General features: G+C 40.0%; 1 protein-coding gene across 1 annotated transcript; it reads left to right on the forward strand.

Annotated features, from left to right (window-relative positions):
- The first annotated feature begins 8,567 nt into the window (after positions 1–8,567).
- On the forward strand, positions 8,568–15,206 carry LOC130220673 (zinc finger protein 239-like). Its single transcript, XM_056452891.1, has 2 exons — positions 8,568–8,755; positions 13,727–15,206. Exon 2 carries the CDS (start codon positions 13,732–13,734, stop codon positions 14,587–14,589), a length of 858 nt encoding a protein of 285 aa, XP_056308866.1. The 5' UTR covers positions 8,568–8,755; positions 13,727–13,731; the 3' UTR covers positions 14,590–15,206.
- The last annotated feature ends 655 nt before the right edge of the window (positions 15,207–15,861 follow it).

A 15,861-nucleotide genomic window follows, 5' to 3' on the forward strand; every position in this document is an offset into this window, starting at 1 on the left:
TCATCGCTGCTTGCGCCTGTGGTTTATATATGGTGTCCTCCACTGACTCATCTCCCCACGGGGCATGAAGGCAGGTAAGTTCTGCTGTCGACCACTGACAACTTTCCACCTCCATGGTACCTCTGTTGTTTACTGCGTAAGCTGTTCCACACACAATCTTCTACATCATTAAACCAGGGAGAAATACCAAATTGCCGCAAGTTTAATGACGTACAAAGCGGAATACCTCAATAAATCCGATCTGTCTGTTTACATGTTAGTCGCATTGTCACAAATCTATATCTGATTTATTTCCACATATGCAGGAGGCCTGAAACCGATCTCTGAATAGCCGATTGTTTTTTTCATGTTTGCGTGGTCCAAAACTCTGAATTGGGTCACATTTATCTGGCAGTGTAAACAGGGCCTTAAACGGCCCCGTGAAGAACAATAGGACACACTGCTGGTTCTGTTCTTCCTCTTGTCATGTGGCTGTTTGTCACAAGAAGGCAACAAGGTTTGGTGACTATTTTCTGTAAATTAACAGCATTCAGCTGTGAGTCTAGCTCCACCCTTTTGGTGCTGTTTGATTGTGCTGGTGCCCTTTGCTACAGTACGGTTAACTTTTTATGTACCTTTGACAGTGGAAACAGACCTAAATGCATACCGTACCGCTCAGTGGAAACAGCCCAGATGCACTCTCTGTGCTTGTTTTGCACTACTTTAGTTACAAATACATGTTCATCAGTGGTGTAGTCCTAAAAAAAAGGTGGTGTACTATTGCACCCAACCCAAATTTTAAATGAAAGGAGGCAAATAAATGCCGAAAGTCAATGTTTCTTTGATTCATTAGCTATGTATCATATATGTGTATAGGGGTGGGGGTGAATGTTTTTACAGACCTGACCAGCCATACCACAGCCGTGACAGTCTATCCGCATTTCTATGGGAGGCCTCAGCTCGATGTTGCACAGAGAAGTGGTAATCCTGGAGTGCTAGGAACCATCTAGTTACTCGTGCATTAATGTTTTTCGTCGTCGTCGTCGTCGACGTCGAGTGGTGCATGATCTGTTACCAGAGTGAAATGTCTTCCCAACAGGTAGTACATCAGCTCCAGGATTGCCCACTTGATCGTCAGGGCCTCCTTTTCCACCGTGGCAGATCTGGTTTCCCCTGGGGTCAGCTTCCGACTCACGTAAACTATTGGGTGTTCTTCTCCGCCGTGGTTCTGGGAGAGGACCGAATCCAGGCCGGAGTCGGAAGCATCTCTCTGTAAAATAAGGGGCAAATAAATTCTCTTCTTTTAATTCTTCGTTTCAATTCTTCTTTGCTGGGCACGCTGGGCTTCATGCAGATATTCTCAGTTGTTTGACCTTGAGGAGCTGACAAAGATCGGCCATGAGCCGGGACATGAAGGGGGTGCCCTGATAGGTCAGTATTTCCGCTGGTATTCCCACTCGGCTACACAACATAAATAACTCTTTTGCGATCGCTGCTGATGTTGCTTTTTTCAGGGGTATCGCTTGAGGGTATCGGGTGGCGTAATCTAAGGTTACCAGGATGTGTTCATGCCCCCGGGCCGACTTTGGCAGTGGCCCTATCAAGTCCATACTGATGCAGGTGAAGGGTACGTCAATTGGTGGGGAGACGTTTGGTGACATACGTTACATGCTTTACAGAATCTACTTACATCTCCTTCGAGCCCAGGCCAGTGAAATCGATCTCTAATTCTTTTCACCATGTTTCCTGCTTCTAAATGACCCGCCATTGGGGGAGTATGTGCTAATTCTAATATCATCTCCCTTATATCTTTTGGAACCACCAACAGGGTTTTCTTTTCCCCCCGCCTCTCTGCGACACAGTACAGCAGACCGTTAAGGATTATAAAGTGTGGGAGGGGGTGAGGGGCGGGGAGCCTTTCTTTCCCATCTACGGCTCTCACCTGAGGCCAGCAGTGATTTAAAGTTTGGTCTTCACGCTGGGCTCTCCCAAAATCGCCTCCTGTCCTTATCTGCATGAAGAGATCAAAATATAGGTTAGTAGAGATTGTGGACTCGCCCCCTTTGTCGCTCTTGGTAACCATTAATGCTGGCCATCGGTCCCGCCGAGCCCGATCCTTCGTTTTTTTTTTTTTTCCCGGATGTGTAGTGGAAGTACTTGGACGCGCTAGGAGCTCCTCAAACCCCGGCCAGTCTCGGCCCAGTAGCAGAGGTACCAGGAGATCTGGCACCAGCTTGACTACGATGGGCCAACTGCCTGGTTTCGCTGTGATGGTGACTCGTTGGGCTGGTACATAGCCAGTAACCCGTGAATGCAGGTAATTGGTATTCGGGCTTTGCTATCTCCTTTGTAACGAATCACTCCGGTATGAACCAGCGTGATGGCACTTCCAGTATCCAGGGTGGTGGTCTGCGTCTTCCCATCTAAAGAGACTTTTCGGGAGGAGGCTTCTGGGGGGATCGAACGGTGTACAGCAAATCCTGCTAGCCAGGCCGGGGTCAAGGGTGATAGAGGCTCCATAGGCATCGGTTCGTCCATCGGGCTGGGGACCGCCGGTCTGCTGCCTGGTCTGGATGTACCCTCCACCATACACCACAGTGGGTTCACCCTCCGGTTTGGCAGAGCTGCTCTCTCTCCATGATCTCTGGCCACATTCGCTTCGGCCAGCTCGACCGCTTTCGCTAAGGTGGCCAAAGAGTCAGGGTTTTTTATGCTGGTGAGTCCGCGCAGCCGTCTGGGTAGAGCTCCCAGTAATTTTTCGATCACAAATTTTTCAGCAACCTGGACAGCGGTGGGGTCTCCCCATAGTAGCCATAGCCGGCCAAGACGAGATAGATGAGCTGCTTGTGTGCGTACTGGGATTTTCTCATCATGTGTCCATACGGCAAACTGCTGGGCTCCGTTAGTCGTGGAGAGTCCCACTCTGGCAAATATTTCTTTTTTTAGTGCGGTGTAATCTTCATTTTTTTTAGGCGAATCTAAGAAATAATAGGCTCGCTGCACTTCTCCACTAAGGAAAGGGGCTAATCTTCCAGCCCAGTCTTCCTTTGGCCACTTTTTTCTCTCCGCGATGACTTCTTCTAATGTATGGAGATGTGCATCAATATCATCCAGGTCGCTGAGTTTTGTCATATAATGGTGGGCCTTGATCTTTGTCTCTGGAAGTGGTACCTGCTGTTTCCCAGAGAGAGTACGCAAGAGAGAGAGAGAGAGAATGAGAGAGCGGATGCCTTGCCTTTAAACACAGAATGGAGATGTTAAGACGTTTTTTCCACAGGGTAAGTCTTAGTTTGTGTGTTTTTCACTCTAAATTGCCCACATTCTCCACCAGTTGTGGCGAGATATAAAAGAAACACGCAAGCAACTGGTTGTATTTACACCAGGGTAATTTATTTGCAATCTTGGTGAATAGGTGAAGAGGAGGGATAGCTCGTCTTCTGGCCGGGAAGAGTGTAGGTGTTCCAGGGAAAGAGTGAGGCCGTGCAGGTGGGAGTGAGGGTGATGTTTGTCAGCTGCTTGGGAGGAAAGAGACACAGATGTTAGCCAGGGAGTCATTTGAGTGACTCTGTCACTGTGTTTAATCCTGTGCATGAATGTATGCTATGGTTAATGCCACATGCACTTTAATGTGTTTTATTTTCATAGTTCATTTTAAAAATAAACAGCGAAATGTTCGTTAAGAGCTGCATTTTTGCTGGAGGAAACTGCTGTGATGATGAGGGTAGCATCGAGGAAACCGTAGATGGGAAACATGTCTGCTCCTCCATGACCCATTGGGGAACAAGTGATGCAAGTGTTTCTGTATATGCAGATATTATAACAATCTTTCGATAAACACACACCTTGAGCTCTCACACTGCACTGCTGTGATTTGCTAATAAAATATGAAACTTGCTGATAACGGAGCGGCGGAAGTCTGCCACCGTTTTCATATCAAAATTAAAGGGGACTGAGGTGATAATATAAAAGTCTACAGTATGAGTTAATCGCAAAACTTTTAGGGGGGCTGAAGCAACGCCCATGCTGCTTTATAATTTTACCTGAGCGTTTCAGCGAGACATCATCATTCAGTTGACTTGTCATGGACTTGTGGTCTTCAAAAAACTCACAAACTTTTCTCACAGCTGCTGCGCTCGTCAGGGGGCAGAGAATGGAGCGATTTATACAAAATGCACCAATTGTAACAAATTAAGATGCGAGTTAAAAAAACATTTGGTACACAGTTAAAGGGGACGAAAATACATGTGAATTAGGGAAGTCTAATCAGCAAACAAGTGAGTATACCGAGGGTATATGCAATTATTGATCCTCAGAAGTCATAATACCCAAACAGCTCATGGAAAAAGTAGGCATACGGAGTATACGTGCGTATAGCAAGGACTACACCACTGATGTTCATTAAACTAATCTGCTGAAGTTTGTACTAAACATTTTGCTTGTATTTACTCTGCAACAGTAGCTGTTTTATATAGTTTTATTTAATGTGGGACACAATAAAATTGTGTTTTCTGTTGTTTAAAAGCAAATACAAACATATTGAGCTATATATCGAATATCGTAAGAATGTTGACCATATCGAGATATAATTTTTTTTCCAGTATTGCCCAGCCCTAACTTCAAGGACAATAACTCATTGGTCCAGCTCCATTAAGGGGTCCGGCACACCGAATGGCCCACCCAAATCACTCAGCAGTAGTGCGTTCGAGCTCAGGACAGCTCAAGATCTTCTTCAGGTCCAGCGAGCAGGCGCAGTATCTAAGATGTGATAACAGGACAGCCAAACTTCCACATGTGTTACTTTTTATTCCTTTGAGAGTCTAATTGAGTTTAGTGTGTCGCGAAGCTAGAAGTCCACATGACTGCAGTCTTTTGTCGTCTTGAACGTGAACCTTCAGACTTAACTCCAAGCCTCACGTGAACAACAAACCAACCACCAGTAAACCCATGTGGGAACAGCTTGGCTGAGGAAGTTCTTAACATCACAGAAGGAACACAGGTAATGCCTCCAGATTAAAACTGAATTGGGTTAAATTATATGTACCTAAAGAAACAATCGAAGGGTTGAATTGATTATTTTTGGTTTGTTTAAAAGGTTTTACAAATCCTGTGACTTGCATCATTCCTCTCTCTCAAACTTTTCCTTTGCTACTCTCTGCAACCTGTATAATTGTGTTTGTGTGTTTGTTTTAGGTGTTAACTTCTGTTTGAATAGTCTAAGTTGTGTCTGTTTTTAAGGAAAAGTGCCTGTGCATATTTTAATAATTTAATTAAAATCAATCCTACTTTTATTTCAGGTCTGATGGAGAAGTGTGGAAAGAGTTTGGTATGCAAAAAGACTCGCATGAGGATTCACACTGGAGAAAAAGCATTCACATGTACATGTGTGGGAAGAGTTTCAGACAATCATCAATCCATTAATTCAATTCATTTTTATTTCTCTAGATTGTCAAAGCAGATTAAAATAAATTGAGTTCTGGTGAACTGATACTGCTTCAGTCCAGTTTTCACAGCTGAAGATCAGTTTAGTGTAAAATAAATGTCACTGCTGGAAGCCGAAACTCTGAACAGTAAAGAGTAACTCCACAAGTCCCAAACCAAGCATGACAGTGGCGAGGAATAAACTTCACCAATTGACAAAAGAAAAGGAAAAACCTGGAGAAAAAAACAGGCTCAACAGGGCACGACCAGTTATCCTCTGGCCAAACGTCTTGTGCAGGGCTGAAGTCTAGGTGGCGGAGGCTTGAGAACGCTGGACGTCCATTGTGCAGAAGCTGCAGGTCTAAGTAGGTCACCAGTGGGTGTTCAGGTGAGCCCACAGGGTCAATGCCTTTCAGGAATCAGTCTCACTCTCTCCATGACCACAACATCTGTTCGGGATACGGGCCGGGTCCAGGGTTATGGCAATCTCAGGATAAGGAGAAACAGACCAACATAAGCGCAGATGCAGAGGTTGCCCGCGGCCTCAAATTGTGAATGTTTTCACTCCAAGATGTCAACAAGAATAGTTTGATAATGCGATGCACGCTGTACATAAAACTGAACTGACTTCGCAACATATACATGAACTACAGCTCCAACCTGAAGAACACATAGTGGTAAGTGTCAGAATTATCCCAAGTTGAACCTTATTAATATGGAGAGAGATTAGACTCAATAATAATTCACACAAAAGACACGATGTACACATGCGTAGCCAAATTCACGTACGTAAAATATTTATTTATACTTACAAAAACAATTCACATGCACAAAATAAAAATACATTTTCATAAAATACGTTTCACAAATGCAAAACACCATTTGCAAATATATAAGAGTGTACAAAAAGTTTTGAATGTTTAAAATTCACGAGTTCATCCTGAATGAGAATGTGCAAATCCTCTCTCACGTACGACTCACCCTGAATACCAGTGTGTGCATTTTGAGACTTTCCTGTCAGCACACACCTCCCACGTGAGTCACTCGTGCCCTGGAGCCAATAAGATGCGAGCTTACTGTTCAACCAATCACAACTCCCTGAGAACGCGGGAATGACCGAAGCGCTTCACTGTGCGCACCATTTGCGCAGTCTGACTTAATTAACGGAGATGATCCTCTAAGAAGAAGAATACTCCTCTATTTAGCATGACACAAGCACTTTTCTATTGAGTTACTGAAAATACACTCAGATTCTACTATAAAAAGCGTATACACAAACTAGTAGGAAACAGTATTGACTTACAGGAGTATCCGCTATGTTGGTTAGAGGAACAGACTGCGCAAAAGGAGCGCAGAGTGGTTGACATCGAGTACAGCTCTCATCTGATTGGCTGAGAGGTACGAGTTGCCTGTTTCTGGCAGGAAAGTCTCAAAAGTGCACACACTCGTATTCAGGGTGAGTCGTACATGAGAGAGGATTTGCACATTCTCATTCAGGATGAACTCGTGAATTTTAAACATTCAAAACTTTTTGTACACTCTTATATATTTGCAAATGGTGTTTTGCATTTGTGAAATGTATTTTATGAAAATGTATTTTTATTTTGTGCATGTGAATTGTTTTTGTAAGTATAAATAAATATTTTACGTACGTGAATTTGGCTACGCATGTGTACATCGTGTCTTTTGCGTGAATTATTATTGAGTCTAATCTCTCTCCATATATTAATGGTATCTATGGGATAACTAAAGAAACTGCTGTTTTATGGAATAACTGATTAGCCATAGCATGCACAAATAATTCATTGACACTGTTAACCATTAAAATATTTAAACATTATTTTTAACATACAAATGGTGTTTATATTTACAGCTGAAGTCAGAATTATTAGCCCCTTTTTTTTATTTTTTTTTCCCCTTTTTTTTTTATATTTCCCAAATGATGTTTAACAGAGCGAGGAATTTTTCACAGTATGTCTGATAATATTTTATTCTTCTGGAGAAAGTCTTACTTGTTTTATTTCGGCTAGAATAAAAGCAGTTTTTAATTTTTTAAACACCATTTTAAGGTCAAAATTATTAGCCCCTTTAAGATAGATTTTTTTTGATAGTCTACAGAACAAACCATCATTATACAATAACTTGCCTAATTACCCTAACCTGCCTAGTTAACCTAGATAACCTAGTTAAGCCTTTAAATGTCACTTTAAGCTGTATAGAAGTGTCTTGGAAAAAAGATCTTGTCAAATATTATTTACTATTAAGATAAAATAAATCAGTTATTAGAAATGAGTTATTAAAACTATTATGTTTAGAAACGTGTTGGAAAAAATCTGCTCTCTGTTAAACAGAAATTGGGGGAAAAAAAAATAAATATATTAAAAATAAAAGCTAATATTCAGGGGGCTAGAAATTCTGACTTCAACTGTATATATATATGTATATATATATATATGTATGTATGTGTATATATATATATATATATATATATATATATATATATATATATATATATATATATATCAGATGGGGTGAGCAGAGTTATTTGGCGGCCCACAGCAGTTAGACAGACCTCAGTCTTCTTTGCATTAGCTACAGGACAGAAAGATTATTCAGCGCAGTGGTTCTTAAACTTTTTACACCAATTACCATCTCAGAAAGAAAGAGTGAATGCAGATTTATTGCTAATAAGAGTATTTATGATTGTCAGACACTTTAAACATTATAAATACAGTTTGAACATTAACACTGTGCTGTACTTACAAGTTAAATAATTTAAATGTGCTTAAAAATTTAAACAGCTGCTGAACTTAAATCTTAAGCATTAACATATAGTAGCTGGGAATGTTGATGGAAATGAATATATATATACCAATTGTTATTACATTTTATATAGTATTTTTTGTGTGGGGTACCAGCTGGAAATGTTATGTTTGTCCTAAGATGAGTTGAACTTAAGACGTATTCAAAGTTTGTTGATGTGTTTGTGTTTATTTATTTATTGTCTGCTTAACATTAAATTTGAAATAATTAATTTCACTGAACCTGATTTCCTCCTGGAGCCCGGTTACCGCTGTGAGTCGCTGTTGCTGTGATTGTCCTCTAGATGGCAGTAGCACACAGCACACTGATAGCGGAAGCGCTGGAGTAAAAGCTCAGAACAAGCAACATTAAACTCGTGTTGAAGATGAGAAGAAACAAAGAGGCTACACTTCAGCTTTTATAAACTCTAGAGAGATTATTTAGCGAACACGACACAACTCCTGCCTTTATTCATTATATCCTGGCTCTTGACTGTCAATTCCTCTGTGAAAGCGATCAGGAATAGCGGACTTTTAACGTGTTCATATGTAAACAGGTAACGTTGTGTTTCTCTCCTTATTTATTAGTTCAGATTCCTACTTTCTCAATATTCAAGTGTTTTTCTCTCGGCTGTGTTCCTCTTCAGTGTCGGTTCCCGCGCTGTTTTCAGCTTTGTTTTTGCTTGGTTTTGGCCACTAACCTCTTTATTAAAGCTCTCGATGTAAAAGCTTCTCGCGGTAAAAGCACAGGTTATGATTCCTGTTTACTTTCACACATTCTTATACTTCAGGATTTGTCTGATCTTTATTAGCGGCAAATCAAATGCTGTGTTCACTAATTTCACCCTCATGGACAAATACTGGAGTCATTTATAGTAAATAGTGTAGTATAAATACAAAACACCCAACACTGGACTACATTTTCAACAACTATATTACAACACACCACAGTTTACTGTAGTAAAAACTCATGTTTACTACAGTATGCAGAGCATTTTCTCATTTCACCATAGTTACCCCTACAGCATTCAGTAACACAGTTGTAAATACTACAATAAATAAGTACACTTTATTATAGTATGGTTGAAAAACACTTTAGTATTTACTATGCATTACTGTAGTATTTTTCATGTGGTAGTCATGTAATTCTGTAAAAAAAAAAAGTGTAGAGTTATGGGTAGCATTCATTCATTAATTTTCTTTTTCGCCTTAGTCCCTTTATTAAACCAGGGGTCGCCCTCAGCGGAATGAACCGCCAACTTATCCAGCACAAATGACTATTTATTAATGTGCTGTAAAAGTTGTTTGTATAATAATAAGCCGTAATTCATAAAATATATAGACAGCAACTCGTTGTGTTTTTGTGGTTCATTTTATTATCATTTTGAACAAGAAGGTTGGCCAGTGGTTTACGCATTTTGCACAGCAAAAAATTATGGTGTCAGTTAAATGGTTAAAAAAAAAAAAGATTTTATTTTGTATTTTTTAAAGGGCTACAAAAACCCTCCGCAGGGTGTTTTCACACCTGTAGGTTGGAAAAAGTCAGGAAAGTGTGTGTCTCTAGCTCTGTTTAGGTGGGAGTGTCAGGGGAGGGAAAGAGGGAAGGATTTGGATAAAAATAGGAGTTTGGACACGCGCTGATATTCACAGAGGCAAAACAAACACACAGACGCAGAGAAGAAAGACAGTGACTGTGTTTTATGACGGTGGAATGTTTGATACAGCACGTCGTATAAGAGAAAAAAACCTCTGCATTTCTCTGTAACTCAGATGCACTCGTAGGTCAGAAAGCCGTGTGTGTGTGTAGACTATCCTTTCACAAAATGCGGCAAAAATTCAACACAACGGTTTGATTGCAGTGTTTACATGTTTACACTGGGAGAGCAGCATTTACAGCAAATCTTTCAGTCTATAATATTGTAGTGATATTAACATACTGTAAACTTTTGTAACTTCAAAATCATTTTGACTAAGGTCTGTCTTTAAACACTGAAAGAATACTGCTGACGATACGAACGTTGAAAATGTTGTTGATAAAACTATGACAGGATTCAGAAAACAATTAAATCAACGCTGTTGGGTTATTAAAAATCACCATCAATATTGGTTAACACGGTAAAGATGTGTGAGCAGTGGCGTATTTAAGCATGAGCAAGTGAAATCTTTGAGTAAAAGCTTTGAGAGACAATTTAGTTTATACAAGTATGTTAATTTAAAGTAGTAATCCCTGAATAAAGAGGTTAGAGGCCATTCACATTTGACGCATTTTGCATGCGCAATTTTGTTATTCTCTATGCGCAACCGAAACAACGTCGGTGAAAGCAAACTAAAATCGCGCGCAAAAAATTTATAAATCAGTGTAAAACCTATGAACGGTGGAAAAACATATTTCTGTAATTGTGTATCCGGGTCTCCACTTTTGCCATGGGCTCTTTTGGTTTTAACAAACTTATCCTTCAGGTTTTTCCAAACCTTTTAACAAAAACTTCCTCCTTTCCCACGGCTGTTGCATTTTTTAGCCAAGAATTATTGATCATTAGGTTATCTCTATGATCACGGATCCTAAAGATGTCTGTACAGTCATTCTGTTTCAGACAAAATCTCTTCAGAGTGTTTCCGATTTAACGTGAAACCAGAGTAGCTTTCATGCAGAGGTGCAAGTCGACAAAACTAAAGTTATAATATTATGATGATGATCTTATTTTGACTATATGGCTATGAAGCAGAAAGGAGAGATGATGGATCAGGGAGGTAAGACTTAATCACATTAATTCTCAGCCATGAGTCGAGTCTAAGACAACAGTTAATTACATAAAAGATATTTTTTTGTATTCTATAGAATTGTCTTTAATATTCAAGCAAAAGATTTCTTAAGAGATCTCAGCACATCACTCCAGTTGTGTCTTTACATTTTTTCCAGTTACAATCAGGATTGATTTCTGTTATTTATTTATAATAATTGTATAATATTAATAAAACTCCCCCACAGTCCAAAGACATGCGGTACAGGTGAATTGGGTAGGCTAAATTGTCTGTAGTGTATGAGTGTGTATGGATGTTTTCCAGCGATTTGTTGCAGCTGGAAGGGCATCCACTGCGTAAAAACATATGCTGGATAAGTTGGCGGTTCATTCCGCTGTGGTGACCCCAGATAAATAAAGGGACTAAGTCGAAAAGAAAATGAATGAATAATATTAATAATTATTATTAGTATATATAAGTACATTTCTAAAAGCAGGTGGTTCGCCCAGGGTGCCATTTAAACTAGAACCGCCCCTGACGTGAGGCATGTAGGTTTTCTATATGATGCATTGTAAATACTATTATTCCTAAAGCCTAGAGACACAACATGAAAATATTATATTACAAATTGTGTTTATCTACACAAAATGCATGTGAGCTTGAACTACATGCCAGCCAGAAAGTAGTGGATGCGGTTCTCCCGTTACAGGGCGCTTTAAAACAACGGGAACTGAAGCCCCGCAGAAAAAAAGAAACCAAAGTTATTTTACAGTATTATCCCCTTCAATATGTGTCTTATTATTTCTAGAAATATTTTGGATCCGTTTTTAAATTATAACTTAGCTTTTTCTGTATTGCAGACAACAACAAAAACACACACAATACTCTGCATTTCAGTTATTGTATTCAACTGACATTTATACCAAAACAGTATTTTACTTCAGCAGCATCAACAGATGTGGATCAAAAAGTATTTTTTGTAAAAGGTTCGCAAAAATAAGTTTCACCAAAACTTAACCAAACGACTGTTAAGTAGCACATAGCCTAACTAAAATTAGAAGCTAGCATAATTTGGCTGCGTAAACCTAAAATAAAAATAGCCTGAATATTTTTGACCACAGCTATAAAACTTAAAGATTAGGTAAAATAACATTTCTTTCAAAATGATCAGTCGGTGGAGGTAAATAAAATAAACCCGGCCTAATTTAACTACGCTGCTTAAAACAAAAACAGCCTAAATATTTTACAATGCATGGCTAAAAACTTAACATAAGGAAGGACTACATATTTTTATTCAAAAAGATCAGTCGTTCTACACGCTCTGATGAAAGCAGAGTGCTAAATCTATTTACAATTAGACCGGCGGTGGAAAAAACACGCTAAGCAGGCACAGAAGTTGCAGGAACAGCCAGGTACCACTGGGCAAGGGTGCTTAGCCTTGCAAATCGAGACTCATGCATGCATGGCTCCCTGAAGTAGCTTTCGATTTTGGTGTCATCCGGTGAAACATCACTCATGCTGTAGTCTTCGCCGTAAAGAGTGTTGAGACACGGTGCGCACATGACAGCTGAAAGTATCACACACCAGACGAGCACATTCGCATGGTATTTAAAATGAAACCATTCAGATGGCGCTCTGTGGAGCGGCAGAAATACGAACAGTGTTAGGAGTCGTGGCTGGGCACCGCTGTGTACCCTGATAGAAACCTACGTTTAGAATTCTGAAATGCATGGCGCTGCGTGAGCCGTGGCGCGATGCGGCGCTTCTGGTGTGTGACCCCTATACTGGATCTGCGCTCAGGTCTAGCCTCTAAACCGCAACTCCCTGCAGCCATAACCAATCAAATATCCAATTACTGCCCAAATACCAGCATAACCAATCGGAAAGAATGAAAGTAATTTAATTTTAGAGCCAATCGATCATTGTTTTCATGCTCGATCGTCGCTTATGTGTTCGATTAATCGAATAATTGTGCACATTCCTACTTATAGTCAGTGAATATGAGGTGGTTTCACTTTCGAAATGCGGTATAAATTCCTCCCATTTTGGCGTTTTTAATTCTTTTAAACACATTCAGGTTCTGCTTGTCAATTTGACAAGGCTTCTGTGTTCGTTCTTGCTGTCAATTGCAGAAGAAATGATCGATAAAAGGTTTCTGGTAAACCTGTGTGACAGCTGCAGGTGCTGTGTGACGTGCGTACACGTGAGGGGGAGTCAAATTTTGATACAACACCGGCACTGAATGTTCCTTCATGTCACGTGTAGTGATGGGCTGTTCTTGAACGATTCGTTCATTTTGAACAAATCTTTTGTTTGACTCATGGAGTGAATCGTTCATTTGCGCATGCGCAGATTTGTGCACGTGGAGCTCGCGTGCTACCTTGGAGTGGTCTGGTCCACGCAGAATGCGCACGTGTGACCTCAAACCATATCGATATAAACGATACTGGATAATACCGATTCGTGTTGGGGATATATATGATATGGATCATATCGATATATCCCCAGAACCTGATATACCACCCAGCCCTAAAATACACCACTTTTAAGGGACACATTATTTATCAATGCAATGTCCAAATATGTATAAAAGCATCTAAAGGTAATGAAGAAATGGTAATACGGTTGATATTATACAACAAGTGTTGTAAAGTTAATGATTGGAAGATCAGTGTATCATGCTTGTGAAATGAAATTTACAAAAATACACTAAAAGTGATCATGAATGAAACTTTCACTTTCTTAAATAATTAATTTTAAAGGCAGTCTGTTTATTTTTATTTCAGGCCTGATGGAGGAGACACACCGTCATGAGAAAATCATAGAAAATAAACACTCACTGAAGAGAAAAGGCAAGAAATGCGTCACCTGCACTCAGTGTGGAATAAGTCTGTTTAACAAACGGAGTCTCGGATATCACATGATGATCCACACCGGAGAGAAACCATACAAATGTTCTCAGTGTGGGATGAGTTTCAGACACCCGTCAAACTTTGGTAGACACATGATGACCCACACTGGAGAGAAACCACACAAATGTGATCAATGCAGCAAAACATTTTTGAGGGCTTCAGGGCTGAAGAGACACCTTACAGTTCATACAGAGGAGAAGCTTTATTCATGCTCTGTTTGTGGGAAGAGTTTCAGACATCAAGATGGTTTAAGAAATCATCAGAAGGTCCACACCGGTGTGAGAGAGCATATTTGCTTGGAGTGTGAGAAGACCTTCATTACGGCTGTAAAATTGAAAATACATGAGAGAATTCACACTGGAGAGAAACCTTACACCTGTTCACACTGTGACAAGAGATTCAGTCAGTTAGGAAGCCTGAATAAACACAAGAGGATTCACACTGGAGAGAAACCTTACAAGTGTTCACACTGCGACAAGAGATTCAGTCAGTCTGGAATCTTGATAAAACATGAGAGGATTCACACTGGAGAGAAACCGTACACGTGTTCACACTGTGACAAGAGTTTTAATCAGTCTGGAATCCTGAAAACACATGAGAGGATTCACACTGGAGAGAAACCTTACAGGTGTTCACACTGCGACAAGAGATTCGGTCATTTATTTAGCCTGACGACACATAAAAGGATTCACACTAGAGAGAAACCTTGTAACCTTGAAGGTGTAAAGTCGCCATAGTCTAACAAGACTGCATATCTGCAGTGTTTCTCTTTAGGTCGGTGATCCTCAACCACCGGGCCGCAGACCAGTACCGGTCAATGGATTAATTAGTACCGGGCCGCACAAGAAATAATAAATAAAATGGAAATAATTAATGATCTGAGTCTGAACAGTCATTCATTTTGAAAAATCACCATATTCTATCTCTTACATCTCGGTCACTTGGGCGCCCAAATTTAGTCCACAAGCAGCAAAATAAGTAGGGAACAGACATCAGTAGAAAGTTTCTTTGCTAAGGGGAAAGGGCCCAGTGAATTGTAAACTGCCAAGGAATGGATCCGCAATGCAGCTGTCAACAAATCAGATGCAGACATCCCAAGTCTCCCGGAAGTTCGCGGGTGCGCGGCTTCCATGGCTTCTGGTCTTGAAGACTCGACGCTGGCCTTCCAGACCAGATGCACACAGTTGAATGAATCCTGCGAGCGCACCGCGAGTCACATGACAAGAATTGACCGATCAGCTTCAACTTGTATGGAATATTCACATTTCGGTAAGACTAATTATCTCAGACAAGCACAGAATACTCAAACACTGCATTGCTTTGTAATTGTTTCCATAAATAAAACTTGTATCAGAGTGGCAGCAATGATTTGTCATTTGGTGATGGTATTGCATTGCTTTACTGCATTGCTTTGTAATTGTTTCCATAAATAAAACTTGTATCAGAGTGGCAGCAATGATTTGTCATTTGGTGATGGTAGCAACACCCCCCCCCCCCCCCCCCCCCCTTCACCATTAAGTGCCATAATGTGAGGAGTCATACCGAGGGCCAGACAGAATTTGCGGATATTTTTTGCTATTTCTGTGCTGAATTTTGTAGAAAATCTGGAAGTTTATGCAGAATGATTTTGAGAGTATCGTAACTAAACACTTAATATATGAAATAAAAATACCTTTTTAACTTTTAATGTTTACAATGAAAACCCAATTAGAAAGTAAACAAAGCAAGTCTCTCGTATAATATATCGACTAAAAGACAGAAAATATTACACAAGTAAATAAATAGACTCAATAATGGGCTAAAAGTCTGCAGATTTCTGTGCGCACAGATTCCGTATGGGCCTAGTCATATCCTCACACTCCAAGTAGAGTAATACATCAAATATTAGTGACAATATCTGAATATTGTAAATGTAAAACTTTTAAGTATTGCCAATATTAAATATATTCACACTTGGCCAATTCTTTTATATATCAGGGTTTCTGCAGGGTCTTAAAAAGTCTAAAATT

The sequence above is a fragment of the Danio aesculapii genome, chromosome 3 (genome assembly GCF_903798145.1).
Source record: "Danio aesculapii chromosome 3, fDanAes4.1, whole genome shotgun sequence".
NCBI classification, from domain to species: Eukaryota; Metazoa; Chordata; class Actinopteri; order Cypriniformes; family Danionidae; genus Danio; species Danio aesculapii.

What these genes read in the sequence shown, in the direction of transcription:
- LOC130220673 (XM_056452891.1), top strand. Translation starts at nt 13,732, where the DNA reads ATGGAGGAGACACACCGTCATGAGAAAATCATAGAAAATAAACACTCA.